The following is a 19,802-nucleotide window of genomic DNA, read 5'->3' on the forward strand; positions in this document are numbered from 1 at the left end:
TGACCTTCCCCAATACCTCCAAACCACACTGCTCTGCCATTTCCCAGACCTTCTTTTGCACTTATAATCAGCATTATTCATTTTGGTGATTAATCTCACTCTGCTTTGCAATGTCCCTTGGCTATTCTCAATGTCTCTCTTGACTTCCCAGTGGATCTCTAAGTTCCTGGAAGGATGAAGCTGTAACTTATACTCTTTTGTATTTTTATGACAGTATTAGCCACATAAAAGATGTTGAAAGATATGATAAATGGTTGAAACCATCATGAAACTAACTGTGAACAAAAGGTAAACTATAGTGGTAGAATTCATAATACTTAATTGTAGCCAATTAAAAAAGGATTTATTTAATAGCACATAGACTAAAGAGAAACCAGCACATTTATTTTAATTTAAGATAGATTTTTTTTTTTATAATCCAAAAGACGGGATTGAAATGAAATGACTACATACCTCAACATAATAAAAGCCATATATGACAGTCCCACAGCTAGTATCATACTGAATGGAGAAACACTAAAAGCCTTTCCTCTAACATCTGGAACATGACAAGGATGCCCACTTTTACCACTGTTATTCAACATAGTACTGGAAATCCTAGCTAGAGCAATCAGACAAGAGAAAGAAATAAATAGCATCCAAACTGGAAAAGAAGAAGTCAAATTATCCCTGTTTACAAATGATATGATCTTATATTTGAAAAAACATAAGGACTCCACCAAAAAACTGTTAGAACTGATAAACAAATTCAGTAAATTTGCAGGATACAAAATCAACATATGAAAATCAGTAGCATTTTTATATACTAACAGTGAACAATCTGAAAAATAAATCAAGACAGTAATCCTATTTATAATAGCTACAAATAAAATAAAGTACCTGAGAATAAACTTAATCAAAGAAGTGAAATATCTCTACAATAAAAACCATAAAACATTGCTGCAAGAAATTGAAGAGGACACACAAAAAAATGAAAAGATATTCCATGTTTATGGATTGGAAGAATCACTATTGTTAAAATGTCCATACTACATGATATGGTTTGGCTGTGTCCCCACAAAAATCTCATCTTGAATTGTAGTTCCCATAATCTCCATGTGTCATGGGAGGGATCCAGTGGGAGGTAATTGAATCATGGGGGCAGTTACCTCCATGCTGTTCTCATGATAGTGAGTTCTCACAAGATCTGATGGTTTTATAAAGGGCTTTTCCTCCACTTCACTCTGCATTTCTTCTTGCTGCTGCCATGTGAAGAAAAACATGTTTGCCATGATTATAATTTCCTGAGGCCTCTGTAGCCATGCTGAACTGTGAGTCAATTAAGCCTCTTTCCTTTATAAATTACCCAGTCTCACATATGTCTTCATTAGCAGCATAAGAGCAAACTAATACACTCCCCAAATACAAGCTATGAATTCAATGTCATCTCTATCAAAATACGAATAACATTCTTCAAAAAAATTAGAAAAAAAATCTTAAAATTTATATGGAAACCACAAAAGATCCAGAATAGACAGCTATCCTAAGCAAAAGGAATAAAACTGGAGGAATAACATTACCTGACTTCAAATTATACTACAGAGCCATAGTAACCAAAATGACATGGCACTGGCGTAAAAACAGACACATAGAAGAGAGATCCAAAATGGCTGATCACTAGCAGCTCGGGCTTGTACCTCCCAGTGAAAGCGCAGAGAACGAGAGGATGCCACACTTTCAGATGAATATTTGTTGCTCACGGACCAAGAGATTCCCAGCGGAGGAGCCCCACAGGTCGCCAGGGCGACTCTTGTGGCCGGCGCAGCGGTTTTGCTGGTGCCTTAGTGCGGCAGTTCTTGGTGCAGAGTCCGGAGATTCCTGGGCAGAAAAACATCATCAATCTTAACACCGCTGTTTTGGCCAGCGCAGTGGATTGCTCAGATTTCAGCGCTGGTAATCAACAAGTGACGTCCGCTCAGAGACCTAGTTAGAAAGTCGGTAATTACAAAGACGACAGAGGGATAAATATATAATGAAGGGAAGAAACCAGACTAAAAAGGCAGAGAATACTCAAAATCAGAATGCCTCTCCCTCTACAGGGGATCACAATTCCTCATCAGTAACAGAACAAGGCTTAATGGAGAACGAGTGTGTTCCAATAACAGAAGCAGATTTCAAAACGTGGGTGATAAGAAACTTCTGTGAATTAAAAGAACTTAGAACTTGTTCTAACCCAATGCAAAGAAACTAAGAACCTTGAAAAAAGGTTTGACGAACTGTTAACGAGAATGGACAATTTAGAGAAGAATATAAGTGAATTGATGGAGCTGAAAAACACAACACGAGAACTTGGCGAAGTATGCACAAGTTTAAACAGTCAAATTGATCAAGCAGAAGAAAGGATATCAGAAGTCGAGGACCAGCTCAGTGAAATGAAATGAGAAGACAAGAATGGAGAAAAAAGGATGAAAAGGAATGAGCAAAGTCTCCAGGAAATATGGGACTATGTGAAAAGACCTAATTTACATTTGATAGGTGTACCTGAATGTGATGAAGAGAATGAATCCAAGTTGGAAAATACTCTTCAGGATATCATTCAGGAAAACTTTCCCAACCTAGCAAGGCAGGGTAATATTCAACTCCAGGTAATACAGAGAACACCACAAAGATATTCTTCAAGAAGACCAACCCCAAGGCACATAATTGCCAGATTTATTAGGGTTGAAATGAAGGAGAAAATACTAAGGGCAGCCAGAGAGAAAGGTCAGGTTACTCATAAAGGGAAACCTATCAGACTTACAGCAGATCTCTCAGCAGAAACCCTACAAGCCAGAAAAGAGTGGGGACCAATATTTAACATCCTTAAAGAAAAGAACTTTCAACCCAGAATTTCATATCCAGCCAAACTAAGCTTTATAAGCGAAGGAAAAATTAAATCTTTTGCGAACAAACAAGTACTTAGAGACTTCACCACCATCAGGCCTGCTTTACAAGAGCTTCTGAAAGAAGCACTATACATATAAAGGAACAACCAATATCAGCCTTTCCAAAAATATATCAAAAAGCAAAGAGCATTAGCACAATGAAAAATTTACACTAACTAATGGGCAAAACAGCCAGCTAGCATCAAATGCCAGTATTAAACTTATATATATTCTAATTGGATAAAAAGCCAAAACCTATCGGTATGCTGCATCCAGACCCATCTCACATGCAACGATACACAAAGACTCAAAACAAAGAGAAGGAGGAAGATTTACCAACCAAACAGAGAGTAAAAATAAACAAATAAACAAAAAGCAGGAGATGCAATTCTCGCCTCTGATAAAGTAGACTTTAAAGCAACAAAGATCAAAAGAGGCAAAGAAGGACATTACATAATGGCAAAAAGATCAATCTAACAAGAAGAGCTAATGATTCTATAGATCAATGAGACAGAAAATTAACAAGGACATCCAGGACTTGAACTCAGACCCGGAACAAATAATAAACATTTATAGAACTCTCCACTTCAAATACACAAAACATACATTACCACCTCACACCTATTCCAAAAGTGACTACATAATTGGAAGTAAATCACTCCTCAGTAATCGCATAGCATTTCATAGGTTTAAATGAAATATTGGTTGGCTGCTTGTTTTTTTCTTCCCTTATTCCTTCCTGTCTACATCATTAAGTATAATTATTGGTATAAAAGAGGTTTTCAATACCCATTACTAAACTGCATTCTAGCCTGGGCAAGAAAGCAATACTCCCATTCTCTCTCTCTCTTTCTCTTCCTTTTTCTTCCTCTTCTTCATTCTTTTTTTTCTTTCTTTCTTTCAAAAAAAAAAAAAGAAAAAGAAACACAAAGAATTGTGCAGGAGAGCAAAAGTTATCCTTAAAAAAAAAAAAAAAAAAAGACAAATAAACCTGTGGAATAGAATAGAGAACCCAGAAATAAATCCATACATCTATGAAGAACTCATTTTCAACAAAGTTTCCAAGAATATACATTAGGGAAAGGTCGGTCTCTTCAATAAATGCTGCTGGGAAAACTGGATAGCCATATACAGAAGAATTAAAGTAAGCCCCTATCTCTCATATAAAAAAATCAAAACAAAATAGATTAGCAACTTACATCTAAAACTCTAACCTATGAAACTACCAAAAGAAAGCATTGGGAAAACTCTCCCAGACAATGGAGTGGACAAAGACTTCTTGAACAATAACCCACAGGTACAGGCAACCAAAGCAAACATGGACAAAAGGGATAATATCAAGTTAAAAACCTTCTGCACAGCAATGGAAACAATCAACAAAGTAAAGTGACAACCCACAGAATGGGGGAAAACATTTGCAAACTACCCACCTGACAAGGGATTAATGACCAGAATATTCAAGAAGCTCAAACAACTCTACAGGAAAAAAATCTAATAATCTAATTTAAAAATGGGCAAAAGATCTGAATAGACATTTCACAAAAGAAGACATACAAATGGCAAACAGGCATACAAAAAGGTGCTCAACATCATTGATCATCAGAGAAATGCAAGTCAAAGCTACAATGAGATATCATCTCACCCCAGTTAAAATGGCTTAGATCAAAAGACAAACAATAACAAATCCTTTGGAGAAAAGGGAACCCTCATACACTGTTGGTGGGAATGTAAATTAGCACAACCACAATGGAGAACAGTTTGGAGGTGCTTTGAAAAAACTCAAAATAGAGCTACCATATGATCCAGCAATCTCACTGCTAGATAGATACCTAAAAGAAAGGAAATCAGTATATTGATGAGGTATCTGCACTGTCATGTTTATTGCAGCACTATTCACAATAGCCAGGATTTGGAAGCAACTTAAGTATATGTCAACAGACAAATGGATAAAGAAAATGTGGTACATCTACCCAATGGAGTACTATTTAGCCACAAAAGAGAATGAGATCCTATCATTTGCAACAATGTGAATGGAACTGGAGTTCGTTATGTTAAGTGAAATAAGCCAGGCACAGAAAGACAAACATCACATGTTCTCACTTACCAATGGACGCTAAAAATTAAAATAATTGAACTTATGGAGATTGAAAGTAGAAGAATGGTTACCAGAGGCTGGGAAAGGTACTCAGGAAGGAGTGGGAGCAAGAGGGGATGGTTAATGGGTAAAAAACAGAAATAGTTAGAAAGAAAAAATAAAACTTAGTATTTGCTAGCACAACAGGGTGACTATAGTCAATAACAATGTACTTGTACATTTTAAAATAATTAAATAGTATAATTGGATTGTTTGAAAAGCAAAGGATAAACTATTGAAGTGATGGTTACCCTACTTATTCTAACGTGATTATTATGCATTTCATACTTGTATTAAAATACTCCATGTAACCCATAAATATATACACCTACTATGTACCCACAAGAATTTTTTTAAAATTTAAACAAAAAATAGTACAGTAAAAAAAAAAAAAAAGAAGAAGAAAGAAAAGAAATGACCAGCCAGGTAGAAGTTGTGTTTTCTGGATTTGAGTGTGAAATTACTCATGAGCTATTGCTATTTAATTGATTTAAAGCACCACAAACCATTTGAAGTATAAAAGGGATGCTTGATATACCTGTTTACGTAATTCAGTGTGGCCTGGAGTGTTCTTTGCTTCTATTTTGAGTAATATTTCAAAATATTTAAGACACAGAGCAGAAGCAAAAGACCCAGAAGAGCAAAAAAAAAAAAAAAAAAAAAAAAAAAAAATTGGAGGAAATAAAAAGACAGAAGATTGACACTACCAGATTTTAAGACTTACTATAAAGTTAGAGTAATTAAGACATTGGGGTATTGAGGAAAGGGTAAACAGAGCCATACAGCAGAAGACAGAGCCCAGAAAGACAATACAAAGGAACAAAGGGTATCTTCGACAAAGAGTTGAACAACTGAACATTCACAAGGAATAAAAAGGATGTAGACATAGACCTCCCACCCTTCACAAAAATAAATTCAAAATGAATCACAGACCTAAATGCAAAATGCAAAACTACAAAACTCCTAGAAGATAACATAGAAGAAAATCTTGATTACCTTGGTGATGACTTTTTAGATACATAAAAAGGTACAGTCCATGAAGGAAATAACTGATAAATTCGACTTTATTAAAATTAAAGACTTCTGCTTTTCAAAAGACACTGTCAAGGGAATGAGAAAGCAAGCCATAGTTTTGAAGAAAATATTTACAAAATACCTGCAGATAAAGGACTAATATCCAAAATATACACAGAATTCTTAAAACTCAACAATAAAAATTCCTAGAAAAGGAATTTTTCTAGGAATTTAAAAATGGACAACAGACCTGAACGGATACAACAAAGAAGATATACAGATGACAAAGAAGCATATGAAAAGATGCTGCACGTAGTATGTCATTAGGGAACTGCAAATTAAAACAACAGTGATATCACACTTACTAAAATAGCCAAAATGCAAAACACCAACAACCACCAAATGTCAGCAAGAATGTCATGCGAGAGGATCTCTCATTCATTGTTAATGGGAATGCAAAATAGTACAACCATTTTGGAAGACAGTTTGATAGTTTCTCACTAAACTAAACATATTCTCACTATGCAATTCAGTAATCATGATCCTTGGTATTAACTCAAAGAAGTTGAAAACTTAATGTGTTTTCCCAAAAACCTGTACATGAATGTTTACAGTAGCTTTATTAATAATTGCCAAAACTTAGAAGCAACCAAGATAGCCTCTGGTAAGTGAATGGATACATAAATGGTGGTCTATTATTAAGTACTAAAAAAAAAAAATAAGATATCAAACCGTGAAAAGGCCTAGGAGAATGATAAATGCATATTGATTGATAAAAGCCAGTCTGAAAAGGCTACATAATGTATGATTCCAACTATTAAATGCATGCATTCTGAAAAAGGCAAAGCTATAGAGATAGTAAAAGGATCAGTGGTTAGCAGGAGTTAGGGAAGACAGAGGTGTGAACAGGCAGAGCAGAGAGGATTTTTAGGGCACTGCATTAGTCTGTTATCACACCACTGATAAAGACATACCAAGACTGGGCAGTTTACAAAAGAAATATGTTTAATGGACTTACAGTTCCACCTGGCTGAGGAAGCCTCACAATCATGGTGGAAGGCAAGGAGAAGCAAGTCATGTCTCATGTGGATGGCAGCAGGCAAAGAGAAGAGCTTGTGCAGGGAAACTCCTCATTATATGGTCGTCAGACTTCATGAGACTTATTCATTATCACAAGAACAGCACAGGAAAGACCTGCCCCCGTAACTCAATTACCTCCCACCAGGTCTTTCCCACAACACCTGGGAATTCAAGATGAGATTTGGGTGGGGACACAGTCAAACCATATCAGGCAGTGAACCTGTCAGTATGATATTACACATGTCATTATACATTTATAGAACCCACAGAATGTACGTTAAGAGTTAACTCTAGTGAAACTATAGTCTCTGAGAGATAATGATGTGGGTTCATTGATTGTAACAAATGTGACACTCTGATGAGGGATAGTGACAGTGGAGGAGGTTTTGTATATGAAGGCACAGGGAGGATATGGAAATCTCTGTACCTTCCACTCAATTTTGCTCTGAACCTAAAAGTGAAAGTCTATTTTTAAAATCTGAAATAAAGTTTATTTAAAAACTGCATGTTAAACTCAAGACTTTTTAAAAAGTTTTCATATAAGAAAATGAACTGTAGTCTAAAAGAACATTATATTTCCTTCCTGAAGGTGGCGTTTGTGTACCATAGTCAAAGAATGCTTCTCCTGTTTGTTAAGGAGAAAAAAATAACCTTTCCCAGACAGTAAAACATCTCATAAAACTGTCATGAGTAATTCCAGCAGCTAAGTTGAAATGAACAGCTATTCAGAACACCTTTACTCTTCCATGACAGGGGTGAGCTTTCGTAGATTAAGGTTATAGACTTACCTGCAAACACTGGGACCCATAATTCAATTTACAGCTACCTTAAAGCTGAAAGAGTGTTTGCAGAGCCTACACTCTAGGATGTGTTACAGGCACTAGGAAGTTCATGAACTAAGTCAATCCACAGATCTGGCTAAGATGGCCCAACAAAAAAATGAGAGTTCTCAGGCCTGCACAGAAACTGTGACCAATTTGCTGTTAACCACAAACACCTGCATTGTGGGAGCTATTTGAACTTGAGAGAAAAACCCTGTAATTAAAAGCCACCTAAGCCCAAATTCTCCATAACAATTTGCTCTGGAGTATGTTAAACTCACAGATTTCTGGACTTCAGAGATCCTAATGTCAAGAGTGTCATCAGGGCACAGAAATCTACATTTAAGAAGCTTCCTAGGATGGAGAATTACTCAGCTATATAAATAGAACCAACTCCTGATATAAGGAGCAACATAAACAAATCTCAGAAACAAGATTCTGAACAAAAGAAACCAGACACAAAAGTACACACTGTACATGTGTGTGTGCATATATATACACACACATATACATAACATATAAAGTATCTGTGTATATAAAATGTGTGTATATATAATACATATATAAAGTGATAGAATGAGTACAACTTACCAATAGTTATAGAAATCAGGTCAATGGTTGTATAGGGCAGGAGATTAGGTGGATCAACTGTAATGGGGCATAAGGGAACTTTCCAGTGTGATAGTAATATTCTATATTTTGATTGGCGTGGCAGTTACATGGGTGTATACATTTGTCAAAACTCATATAACTGTACATTTAAACTGTGCAATTTAATTGCATATAAATTACACCTTGATAAGGCTGATTTAATAAAAGAGACTTCCTAGGTGATTTGAACATACATCTGGGTTTGGGAGCCACTGATACTTTGCTATGGAAAAATGACCAGATCATAAGTGCAGTTTAGCCACACTGGGGCTCCTTTTTGGCATTTTTATTTCCATCGACAGAACTTCTAGCCCCAGAGCACCTTCCAGAGCAAGTTGTCTGACTTCTAGATTTTTTATATGTATTAGTCAGGGCTCTCTAGAAGGACAGAACTAATAAAATATGTGGATATATGAAAGGGAGTTTATTAAGGAGAATCAATGCACATGATCACAAGGTGAAGTCTCATGATACGCCATCAGCAAGTTGAGGAGCAAGGAAGCCAGTAGTGGATCAGTCTGGTCCCAAAGCCTCAAAAATAGGGAAGCCAAGAGGACAGCCTTCAGTCTGTGGCAGAAGGCCCGAGAGCACCTAGCAAACCATTGGAGTAAGTCCAAGAGTCTAAAAGCTGAAGAATTTGGAGTCCGATGTTTGAGGGCAGGAAGCATCCAGCATGGGAGGAAGATGAAGGCTGGAAGACTCAGCAAGTCTGCTCTTCCTTCTTCTTTCTGCTTTATGCGATGGCAGCTGATTAGATTAAGGCTGAGTCTGCCTCTCCCAGCCCACTGACTCAAATGTTAATCTCCTTTGTCAACACCCTTACAGACACACCCAAAACCAATACTTTGCATCCTTCAATCCTAATCAAGTTGACACTCAATATAAACCAATACTTGGCATCCTTCAATCCTAATATCAAGTTGACACTCAATATTAACCACCACACTATATGAGAAAACAAGCTCAGAAAGGTTGAGAGACTTTTCCAAAGTCACACAGTAAAATATCAGCAGAGGTGGGGCGTGGTGGCTCACTCCTATAATCCCAGCACTTTGGGAGGCTGAGGTGGGTGGAGCACAAGATCAAGAGATCGATACCATCCTGGTCAACATGGTGAAACCCCGTCTCTACTAAAAATACAAAAATTAGCTGGGCATGGTGGCACGTGCCTGTAGTCCCAGCTACTTGGGAGGCTGAGGCAGGAGAATTTCTTGAACCCAGGAGGTGGAGGTTGCGGTGAGCCCATGCCATTGCACTCCAGCCTGGGTAACAAGAGCACAACTCCGTCTCAAAAAAAAAAAAGCAGATATCAGATCTGAATTTTTACAGCCTTTGCTATTCTCAGTATCACACTGCATTGAAAGGAAGAAGAACGAGAAGTGAAGAGCAGATGCTTCTTGCTCTGATTTTGCTCCCTTACCCTTCATTGCCATCTACAAGATAGAGCTACCTGGTTACCTGAGCCAAGGAAACAGAATGGAGTCCAATTTTACAAGGAATGGCTGAAAGACTTCGGTTTCAGTCTTGTTCATTTACTCATTCAACAAATAACCAACAAATATTTATTGAGTGCTTTCCAGTCACAGTTTTAGGCATAAAAACAGTAGTGAATAAAACACACAGGATCCCTGCCCTCAAAGAGCCTATTATCATCAACAATAAGGAAATAAACAAATACATGAGCAAGAAAATTTCAGATGGTGGAAAGTGCTTGAAGGAAACAAGGCGATTGTAGAATAACTGCAAAGGAAGGTCTATTTTAGCTGGGCTTTTCAGAACAGGCCTTGCTTGAGATAGTGACTGAGGAGCATGAAATATGGCTGGAGATGAAGAGACTGAAGGCAGCTATCTCAAACACATCAAGAGTTGTCATGTAGAGAAGTGTGCTTGCTTCGTGCTGACTCAGAAGGTGGAGTGAGAACCAATCTGAGTGCAAGACAGAGGTTGAATTGAGATCAGTTTAGGAAAGAACTTTCCAACCTAGAAGAAAGGACCTAATACTTTACTTGAAGGCATACTATGTCCTAGCTTCCTTATTTGTAATATTTTGTTTAATGCTTTAAAAAACTCTAGGTGGTAGGTGGAACAATATCCATTGGAAGGAGAGATCTCCCCACCTCAGGAAGTATGCATGCTCCTGGCTGAGATAAAGATGAGTGAGGGGTTCCTTAACCTTGGGGACCCATCCCCCTGCAGATGCTGCCCTAATTATGTCATAGAAACCAATGGAAAAAGCAAATAAAACATACTCCAGATTCCCCCCCTCAGGTAGTGAAAAGTTGATGACACTTCTTTAACAACAATAGGGTGTTTCCAGTTTAACTAACCTTTAACCTTTAACCAAACTCTCCGGAAGGTCTCTCCTGAATATTCTCCCTGTGGAATGCAGCAGAATGGCATTCTCATGCCTCCCTCAAAGAGAAACTGACAAGGCCATGAGTGGCTCTTGAGGATGAATATCAGCAGGAGTGGGAAGGGCACTGAGCTACCTGTGACCTGCAGAAACTCTGCCTGACTCATTTCCCTTCGTTAAGAGAAAACATGCTCGATTCACTTCAGGAAAATGAGGTTATTTATGAGAAAGAAGTACTCTTGATTAGAGGCTCTTAAACAAGTGGCTCTCCAGAGAGAACAGTATGTCTCCACCACAGACAGCCTGGGAAGAAAAGGACAGCCCTAGATATTCTGGATTATTTGGGCATTGGTCTTCCTGAAGACCAGTGCAAGGAATGAAGTAAAGTAAATGAGCTCAAAATTCCTTTCATTCTATGAGTCATGGCTTTGTCAAAACTACCCAATTGTTGATCCCACTTGGCTCCACATGGAAGGCAAAGTTCAAGCTATAGTATGGGTAGCAACGTCATCCATGTACAATTGTGCAAAACACAAAATTCCCACAAGCCAAGCACACTCCCGTTGCCTTCAGATGGTGACTCATCAAGATACAATCCTGTCCTCCATCTTTCGTCCCATCCTAAGTTGTTATTCTCTTAGACCATAAACCACTCAGAGGCTCAGTCTTCCCTTCTTTCTAGCACCATGCCTGGCAGAAAGAGAGACAGAAGGCACCTGATTCGTGTATAATGAACAAATAAAGTTTCATAAGTCCTACTTTTCAGTGCCTAATAATAGCTCCCAGTGGCCGGGCACGGTGGCTCAGGCCTGTAATCCCAGTACTTTGGGAGGCTGAGGCGGGCAGATCACAAGGTCAGTAGATGGAGACCATCCTGGTCAACATGGTGAAATCCTGTCTCTACTAAAAATACAAAAATTAGCTGGGCATGGTGGCATGCACTTATAGTCCCAGCTACTCAGGAGGCTGAGGCAGAAGAATTGCTTGAATCCAGGAGGTGGAGTTTGCAGTGAGCCGAAATTGTACTACTGCACTGCACTCCAGCCTGGTGACAGAGTGAGACTTCATCTAGAGAAAAAAAAAAAGCTCTCAGTGCCCAGGAGTGTACTGAACACTTTACAGGTATTACTACATTTACTCCTTAAAAATGGGTACTATTACCATCATTACTGTTTTAATCATCACTATTTCATATGAAGAAGGACCTAGATTTGAAGCCACTATGCAGGTTGTTTTTCACCCTGTTGATATGGGAACATGGGACAGGCAATATGTGGAAAATCTAGAGACTGTTTTGTCCCAAACCAGAGTCAATGTCTCAACTTACACCACTGCCAGTTTCTTAGTAGTCCATGCACTATGTGGGTAGAGTTGACACTGTTGAATAGAGAGAAAAAAGCCAAAAGGCGGGAGTAACCTTTCTGCCTCTGATTTTTTCTTGCTCTTCTCTGTTTTCCAGTGCTGCCAAGGGGCATCTAGACTGAAGCCTCCAAATTAAAGTGAATCCACAGCTTGTAATAACCAGTGTTTGGGGGAGTCTAGGACAGCAGACTAGGGCTTTGATAGCTTATAGCAAAAGATATTTTGCTTCTAACTTGATAAGGTGTGAAGACTTTTAGCACTTTACATATGAATACTACATCTCAATTTATTTTTAAAGTGTGACCATTTAGGAGTTTACTAAGTGCTAGACACCATGCCAAACCCATTGGGTGCATTATCTCAATTAACTCTCAAGACAACAAACAGCTCTACTGATTTAAATTGTTTCCCTTTAGCTTCAATGTAATATATTGGCTGGTGGGGAGGTGAGCAGGTAGTGGTGGCAGCTAAGGGCTGGGCACTCAGCTACAGAAAGGTGGAATAAACTTACAAGCGTTGGCAGGTGATTTTCATCAAACAAGGCAAAAAGAACTGGCTCCTTGACAACCTACATGTCCGTCTTGGTCAACTCCTGATGAACCACGACAGTTACAGGACTTCAGAACCCTGTGCATACATGGGGAGGCACCACACTTGGTCTGAGCCAGCAAATCTTTCACCTCAAACAGTGCATAATCCAAGAGGGAGAGAAGTTTTCTATTTTACAGCAGGGGGAAAAAAAAGCAGATCTGGATTTAAGTTTCATCTTTAAAAACTAAGGTTCCTGAACTTCCTTATCAGGCAAAGCCATCACAAACCTACAGACCACCTTTTCTTGAATTGGAAGAAGACACACCTTTTGGAAAAACTTGGTGAGTTTGGTGTGGTGCTTGGTGAGCAGACTGGAATGCTTGTGTCCTTCCCTCCAAGATCACGCAGCTCTGTGCCACAGCCATCAGGAACAATGTGAATGTCCCAAAGTGACAGTCCAGGGCCCCAGCCCACCCACAGATGGGTTTTGTTATCCCTAATTATGTTTGAAAGAATTTGAATTGCTTGTCAACCTTAAAAATTAAAAGATTTCACATAAAATCTAGAGTGCAAGCTTTTCTTGAAAAATGAGATCTGGGCACACTGGCTCTGCATTCCTGCAAGACTAATTGAACCAAAGCTAAGCAATGCTGCCTATTTATGTATGTACATAAAAAATGTTTCTAGTATATTTCATATTTCATTCTCCATTAGCACATAAAAAGCCACCATTTTCTTTTTATTATTATTACTTGTACAGAATTTTGAATAGATGATCCTTGTGTTTGGTATAAAATCTAAAAGTTATGAAATGGTATAAATATACTGTTCCCCAATTCCCCAGATGCAATCACTACAACCATTCTTATGTGTCCTTTCAAAGGTGTTACATCCACAAACTACAAATAAGTATGCAGTATTTCTAAGACACCATCAATTGCAAGATGCACCATTATTTTGTGTTCACTAAGAAAGCAAATTCCAATAAAATCATGACATCATGCCTTAATGATGGTCCTGCCTGATCCATACATCAGTCAAATCAGACCCTCATTGCTTTGAAATTTGTTTCATCTATTCTAAGGGGCTGGATGTTTTTCCTGACTTCTGTTGGACTGCTTGGAGTATGGCAGCCAATCCCTTTACATGTATCTCAGTAAGAAAATGTAACATGGCTTCATCTACTTGTGGATATCTCCATTTCTTAGGTCTTAAAGAAGACTTAGTTGTTTCTTTGATAGATATGTAATTGATCGATTATATATATTGATTAAATTGATTCCCCAAATTTATCTTGGTGTAAAAAGTAAGGTAGACATCTAACTATTTTTTCTAGAAGCTGCCTTCAGTTTACTATAGTTTCCCTCCACTTTCAACTGTCTTACCTTAGAGAGCTTCACTTACACTACTTGTTTAACCCCCTAATAGACATTTGAGTTCATGACACCTGGAGTACTGGATAAATGACTGGACAATGCAATTAGCAATCTCATTGGTAATCCATTTGCTGTGAGAGGTGAGGTGGTTTCAGCATAAGAAGGAAAGTCCTCTAAATAAGACCTATACAGCTGTGCACACAGTCTCAACTGGGAGAGCCCTTTAGGAGCCTGCACATGGCCAGCTTTGCTGGGGTTGCCTTACCTAGGGGTTTCTGACTTCTGGCTGGATTCACCTCCTTCTTTCTTTTAGATGATGTGTCTACATCACTGTTAAGCAACATAAGGAAAGCAAGTAAGATTCATATCAATACAAGACAACCTAATGAAAAGCAAAGCTAAAATCGAAGCCTGGAATAGGCGTCTGCATTTACATTAAACATGTAGTAATTTTGGTGCAAATTGACATGGTTGTTCTTTTTTTTTTTTTTTTTTTTTTTTTTTTACAGCTTGCATATTTATTGAACAAATACTACTAAAATAGCTAAAATACATTGGGTACTTGTCATGAGTGCATCAGTAAAGATCACATTGTTACAAAAGCCTGCATTTTCAGCAGTACACAACTGCAACTCTACATAAATGCCACAGATGCAGAATACCATTTTCTTGCTCTATTTACACAGCTGATATACCTATTCTAATGAAGGAGGGAGAGGAGGAATGCACAAGAAACTCAGGCCAATGGGGGAGCGAGAAGAAAATGAAGTGCAGCGCATGCATCATCAGTGTTTAACAGTTAGAAGCGGAACAGTTCAGAACAAGGCCTGCCCTGTCAAAAGAAGAGCTAAAAGACAGTTATATGAAAATTAAGGTGGGCTTTCAGACTGGCTAACACAACAACATGCTGTGAGTAGATGATATTTTATTTTTGTTTATCCATTTCATTGGGAGCAAGGACAAAAATGTAAATCTACACCTTGCTTATCAAAATCGCCAAAAAAGGAGTGCTCTGCCTTTTAAAAAAGTACAATTATTTTGGAAAGACATTGTTTTCCAATTTAGTATTTGGAGAGGATGTCATTTTCGTATTCCTACTCAGATGCCGGTGTTTTGGATTTTTTCAGGGGAATTTACTTAAAAAGGTTTTGCTCTTTGTTTCCCCAAATATCCTTTCAAACAGAAAGAACCCAAAGAGACACCTCAAGATGACTGTAAAATTATTGCTTTTCTTTCTCTAAGTCAGGTAGGCGAGGCTACAGAAAGGAAGAGATTTGATAAGTAAATTACAGTTTTGTGATTGCTCCCACTACCGTGACTGCATGTCTGTAAGTGCCAGCCAATGAGACATTGTGTCTCACACTCTGGTAGCATTTGCTCAACCTACAACACTGAGGGAGAAAGCCACACTGAAGACACAAGGAAAACAAGTCAATCCAGTCTAGAGAACAACATTCAGGGAAACAGAGTACCAACACCTTCTTAGAACATGGAAATAAAAAATAACTCCATCAGAGCTACCTCGCCAAGGAGCATGTTGAAAGTCCAAAATAGCACCATTCATCAGTGTCTCAGGTCCTGTGGCAGCATCTCGGTCACTTATCACAAGGAAACAATGAGTTTCAAACTACTTCTATACACCAAAAGAGTACATGGATAAAATATAGAGATATACAGACAATTGATGAACATAAACTACTAGATTTGTTACATCTAAATGAAAAAAAAAAGGGGGGGCATTCTCAGCCTCTGCAAGAAGCAGTCGGGAGCTGTGTGAGTGAAAAGGCAGGAGTGGACCGGGTGGGAGTTTGAGTTGTGGAAGACATTGTTGTAGCGAACCAGGCCTGAAGGCCCACCTGTAAGGGTTGTAAACGTGGATTCACAGTGTGAAATTCTGAGCGTTTTCACTTGAGTCAGAATGATTAAAAACTGGTTTGATGATACCTATTTGTCCACTGTAAATTCTCTAAAGCAAGACTCAGAGTCCCATAGTTTCTTCTTATACTTGATGATTTACACAGAAAAAAATCCCATATATGATACCATGACCTCATCACTACCCATACACCATATGTAATACAAATGGAGGTGTTATGATTAAAAAAAGTGGGGGTAACTGATTCTTGGGGAGCAGAGTTCATTGCTGCCCAGTGGAGGCAGGGAGGCAGGGTTTGTCTCTTCATCCTTCTTCCAGTTCACTTCCTTGGGAACAGGAAGTCTTCCCTTAGGAAGCCTTCCCTCCATCTCCTTGTTTGGAAATGGTTCTTGATTGACCCAGACCAACAGCTCTGGGTAATAAACCATTTTGAGATTCTTAGTCTTGGTCTTCTATTCTCCCTCTCTTCAGTCCAGGGAGACCAACAGACAAAAGCCCCGCTCCCTGTTCACTCTCTCTCCTCTCTACACCTGAAACACAAATGTGGATGAAAAGGGGCATCATGCTAGAAAGACAGCTTGTGGGGGAGGGGGGTTTGTGGGAAGCGACATGGTTGTTCTAAGACAAACATATCCTTTAAGTATGCCTTGTACTTGGAAGATGTGCAGTAGACAAACTTCAGAGGTGTGAGTTCTGGGCCTTCCTCTACAAGGGTACGTTGTGCCTCTTTGAGTAAGCTACTCTCTGACACTTAGCTTATTAGCCTATTCTATGTATGTGTTAGACTAGAATCTAGATCTAGGATCTGAAGCTCTTTGCACAACAGATGTCATTGAAATACACATAATTTAATATGAACTTTCAGAGCTTTCACAGCCTCCCTGATGTCCACCTATTCGTTTCTATACATGACTGTCCCCAATGCTTGCCTGTATACACATTCTAAGTTTCACTTATTTTCTCTGTGTCATTGTTACAGAGACAACATTTAATGGCGCTTAGCAGCTGTACATTAGAGATATTTTTCAATCTCCTATTCCTTGAGAGAGTGATAACAAAACAGTCTTGTAGAGGATATTCATGGCCCCAGCATCTGACATTAGAAGACAGACACCTTCCACTCACTGAGCAAATATGCTAGATACCTACTTTCCTAGCACCTTTGTAACTAAGACCTGAATCTCAATTTTGTTTCTGCCCTGGATTTAGAATTGGAAACTGGTGACACAAAGGAGCAAGACCACTCACAACATGTCCTGGCAAAGGTGGCCACAATGATGACATCTCCCATCTGTCTCCGGAGGCTGCAGTGGTGGCTGTTTTGGTAGCAGTGCCCAGTGTGCATTAGAGATGTTTGCTGTACAGTCTGTAGCATGTGGGCCCAATTCCAGGGACCATGGTCTCTTTGAGGGAGAGGTTTACTGTGGCATTGTGAGCATTGTGCTTGGCTGATTCTCTGACCCAACCCAAGCTTCTGCGAGCTACTATTATCCTTTCATAAATTCCTTTTCTGCTTAAATTAGCTAGAAGAGGTTTCTGTTGCTTACAACTGAAAAGGAGGTGACACAAACATTACTCTTTTTAAATGGGATACAATGACAGAAATTATTTTTCAACAAAGTACTTCTTGAAAAGCTAGCCATTACAGTAGTTTGGAGGAAGGGAACAGAATGCTGAAATGCACAACTTAAAGTAACTGCAGTACCGTACTTGCCTTTAGCGCCTTAAGAAACTGGCAAAAGTAACAGCAACAAGGATAATATTAAATAATGAGAAATCTGTTGAGCGATTCTTCCATTATTCCATCAATTACTTTGATGCATTTAATGATGCATTTATCTACATTTCATTAAGTATTTGGAATTTGTCAGCAAAACAGTGTGCATAAGTCATATGTACATTTTTGAATGCCTATTTTGTGTCATTATTACTGCTAGATGTTGGGGCAGATTCATAGAAGAAGGATCGATTTTTCCCTTTGAAGAAAGCAAGAAAGTTCAATGTAATGTTGGGTTACAGAAGTTGAGCCTGTTTTGTGTAATCAGAGAAAAATTTATCATCTGGGTTGTACTTTTTTCAATAGACTGAGGTGTGGTCAGGTTGTGTCTCTGAGAGTATGTGAGGTTTCCAAGGCAACAAATAGCAGTGGGGGGATTGGGGAGAAAATAGAATTTCATCTTTGTTATTCTAAAAAGCCACTGTAATGTTTGTGCAAAGTTTTCTTAGTGTCCCCTAAGTTTTCCTGTTCCACAGGGACTAAAGAATTTTTGTTTAGGCCCTAGCAAGTCTAAATTCTGTTGGATTGGATTGTTGTGCCCTCTCAAAGAATTGGCATGAGTCCCAACAATTTGGGAAGGTTCAGCCTGTTTTGTTCTGTGCACCATTGCCTTGATCCCTTGGTGAGAACTTATCTGGAAAACAGGTGTGTTCGCTGATAGACATACACACACACATATGAGGGGGCTGTAGGACAGATTTGATAAGGTGGCTGATGGGACAGAAGCTCTGTTGTCACAGGAGGCTTGCATAAGTCTTGCTGCTTTGATGGGTTGAGGGAGGCTGTGTGTGGAGAGAGGGCAGTTAGTTCACCAGCAGTTCTGTCACCAGGGCCACCTAAAGAAGGAAGCAGGCATTTGCGATAATAAGGTGAAATGTTTGTAGTCTTGTTTCTGACCATAACCACATTGAAAGTTTTTCCTGGCAAATCAAGCAGAAAATGTCTCTGGCCTCCATCCTCATCTCCTGTATTTCCCATGCCAAATATTGCTTCAGTTTTTCAGAAATGATTTTACTCTTCTATGAAAACAAAATCCCAAGGAAATAAGAGAAACTTGTGAACAAAACCTGCAACAAGGGGTCCTGCTGCTAAGAGAGTTAAAAAGAAAATACAACTGTTCAGAGAGGTCAATTTAAGATCAGCATTTGGAATGAAAAGCACATTTTTGCACAGCAGCTAGTTATAAATGGTGATTGGGTTCCCAGACGGGCCAAAAAAGGATTGCTTAACTCACAATGTTCCTGTAAAATCAATCATATTTTCTTAGCCCTGTATAATATTTTCATACCATTTGCTTTTTTCGCTATACACATTCATTTTCTTTCTTCCTTTTTTTTTTTTTTTTTTTGAGATGGAGTTTCAGAGTTTCACTTTGTTGCCCAGGCTGGAGTGCAATGGCACAGTCTCAGCTCACTGCAACCTCTGCCTTCCAGGTTCAAGTGATCCTCCTGCCTCAATCTCCCAAGTAGCTGGAATTACAGGCACTCACCATCATGCCCAGCTAATTATTGTATTTTTAGTAGAGATAGGATTTCACCATGTTGGCCAGGCTGCTCTCGAACTCCTTACCTCAGGTGATCTGCCCACCTCAGCCTCGTAAAGTACTGGGATTACAGGCATACGCCACTGTGCCTGGCCTTATACATTCATTTTCTGCCATAAAGCTAATGGAGGCACTTTTAAAATTAGACAAAAGTATAAAGAATGAAGAAAAAACTTCCCAAATTTCACCACCCAGAGATAGCCATTAGAATACAATTTATTCCAGTTATTTAAAATTTTTTAACATTTATTCAAGTATGATTAACATACAATGAACTGCAATATTTAAAATGTTTAATTTGATAAGTATGACTTGTGTGTATGCCTGTGAAACTATCACCACAATCAAGATAATGAGCAGATCATCACCCTCTCCCCCAAA

The 19,802-nt window shown here is 38.7% G+C and overlaps 1 protein-coding gene and 1 long non-coding RNA gene across 2 annotated transcripts in view; one reads left to right on the forward strand and one right to left on the reverse strand.

Annotated features, from left to right (window-relative positions):
- LOC110568472 (uncharacterized) overlaps positions 1–15,409 on the forward strand; it is a 140,082-nt gene extending 124,673 nt beyond the window's left edge. Inside the window, exon 3 of the long non-coding RNA XR_002478753.2 lies at positions 14,912–15,409. This is a non-coding gene — a long non-coding RNA (uncharacterized LOC110568472). The remainder of the gene's footprint in view (positions 1–14,911) is intronic.
- Positions 15,410–16,030: 621 nt separating this feature from the next.
- LOC105722487 (neuronal regeneration-related protein-like) lies at positions 16,031–16,666 on the reverse strand. Its single transcript, XM_064375761.1, has one exon. The coding sequence runs from the start codon at positions 16,527–16,529 to the stop codon at positions 16,323–16,325; it is 207 nt and encodes a 68-aa protein (XP_064231831.1). The 5' UTR covers positions 16,530–16,666; the 3' UTR covers positions 16,031–16,322.
- Positions 16,667–19,802: the final 3,136 nt, after the last annotated feature.

This window comes from Aotus nancymaae, unplaced genomic scaffold (assembly GCF_030222135.1).
Source record: "Aotus nancymaae isolate 86718 unplaced genomic scaffold, 86718_ANA_hifiasm-v0.15.2.pri h1tg000014l, whole genome shotgun sequence".
Lineage (NCBI taxonomy): Eukaryota > Metazoa > Chordata > Mammalia > Primates > Aotidae > Aotus > Aotus nancymaae.

What these genes read in the sequence shown, in the direction of transcription:
- LOC105722487 (XM_064375761.1), bottom strand. Translation starts at nt 16,529, where the DNA reads ATGGTTTATTACCCAGAGCTGTTGGTCTGGGTCAATCAAGAACCATTT.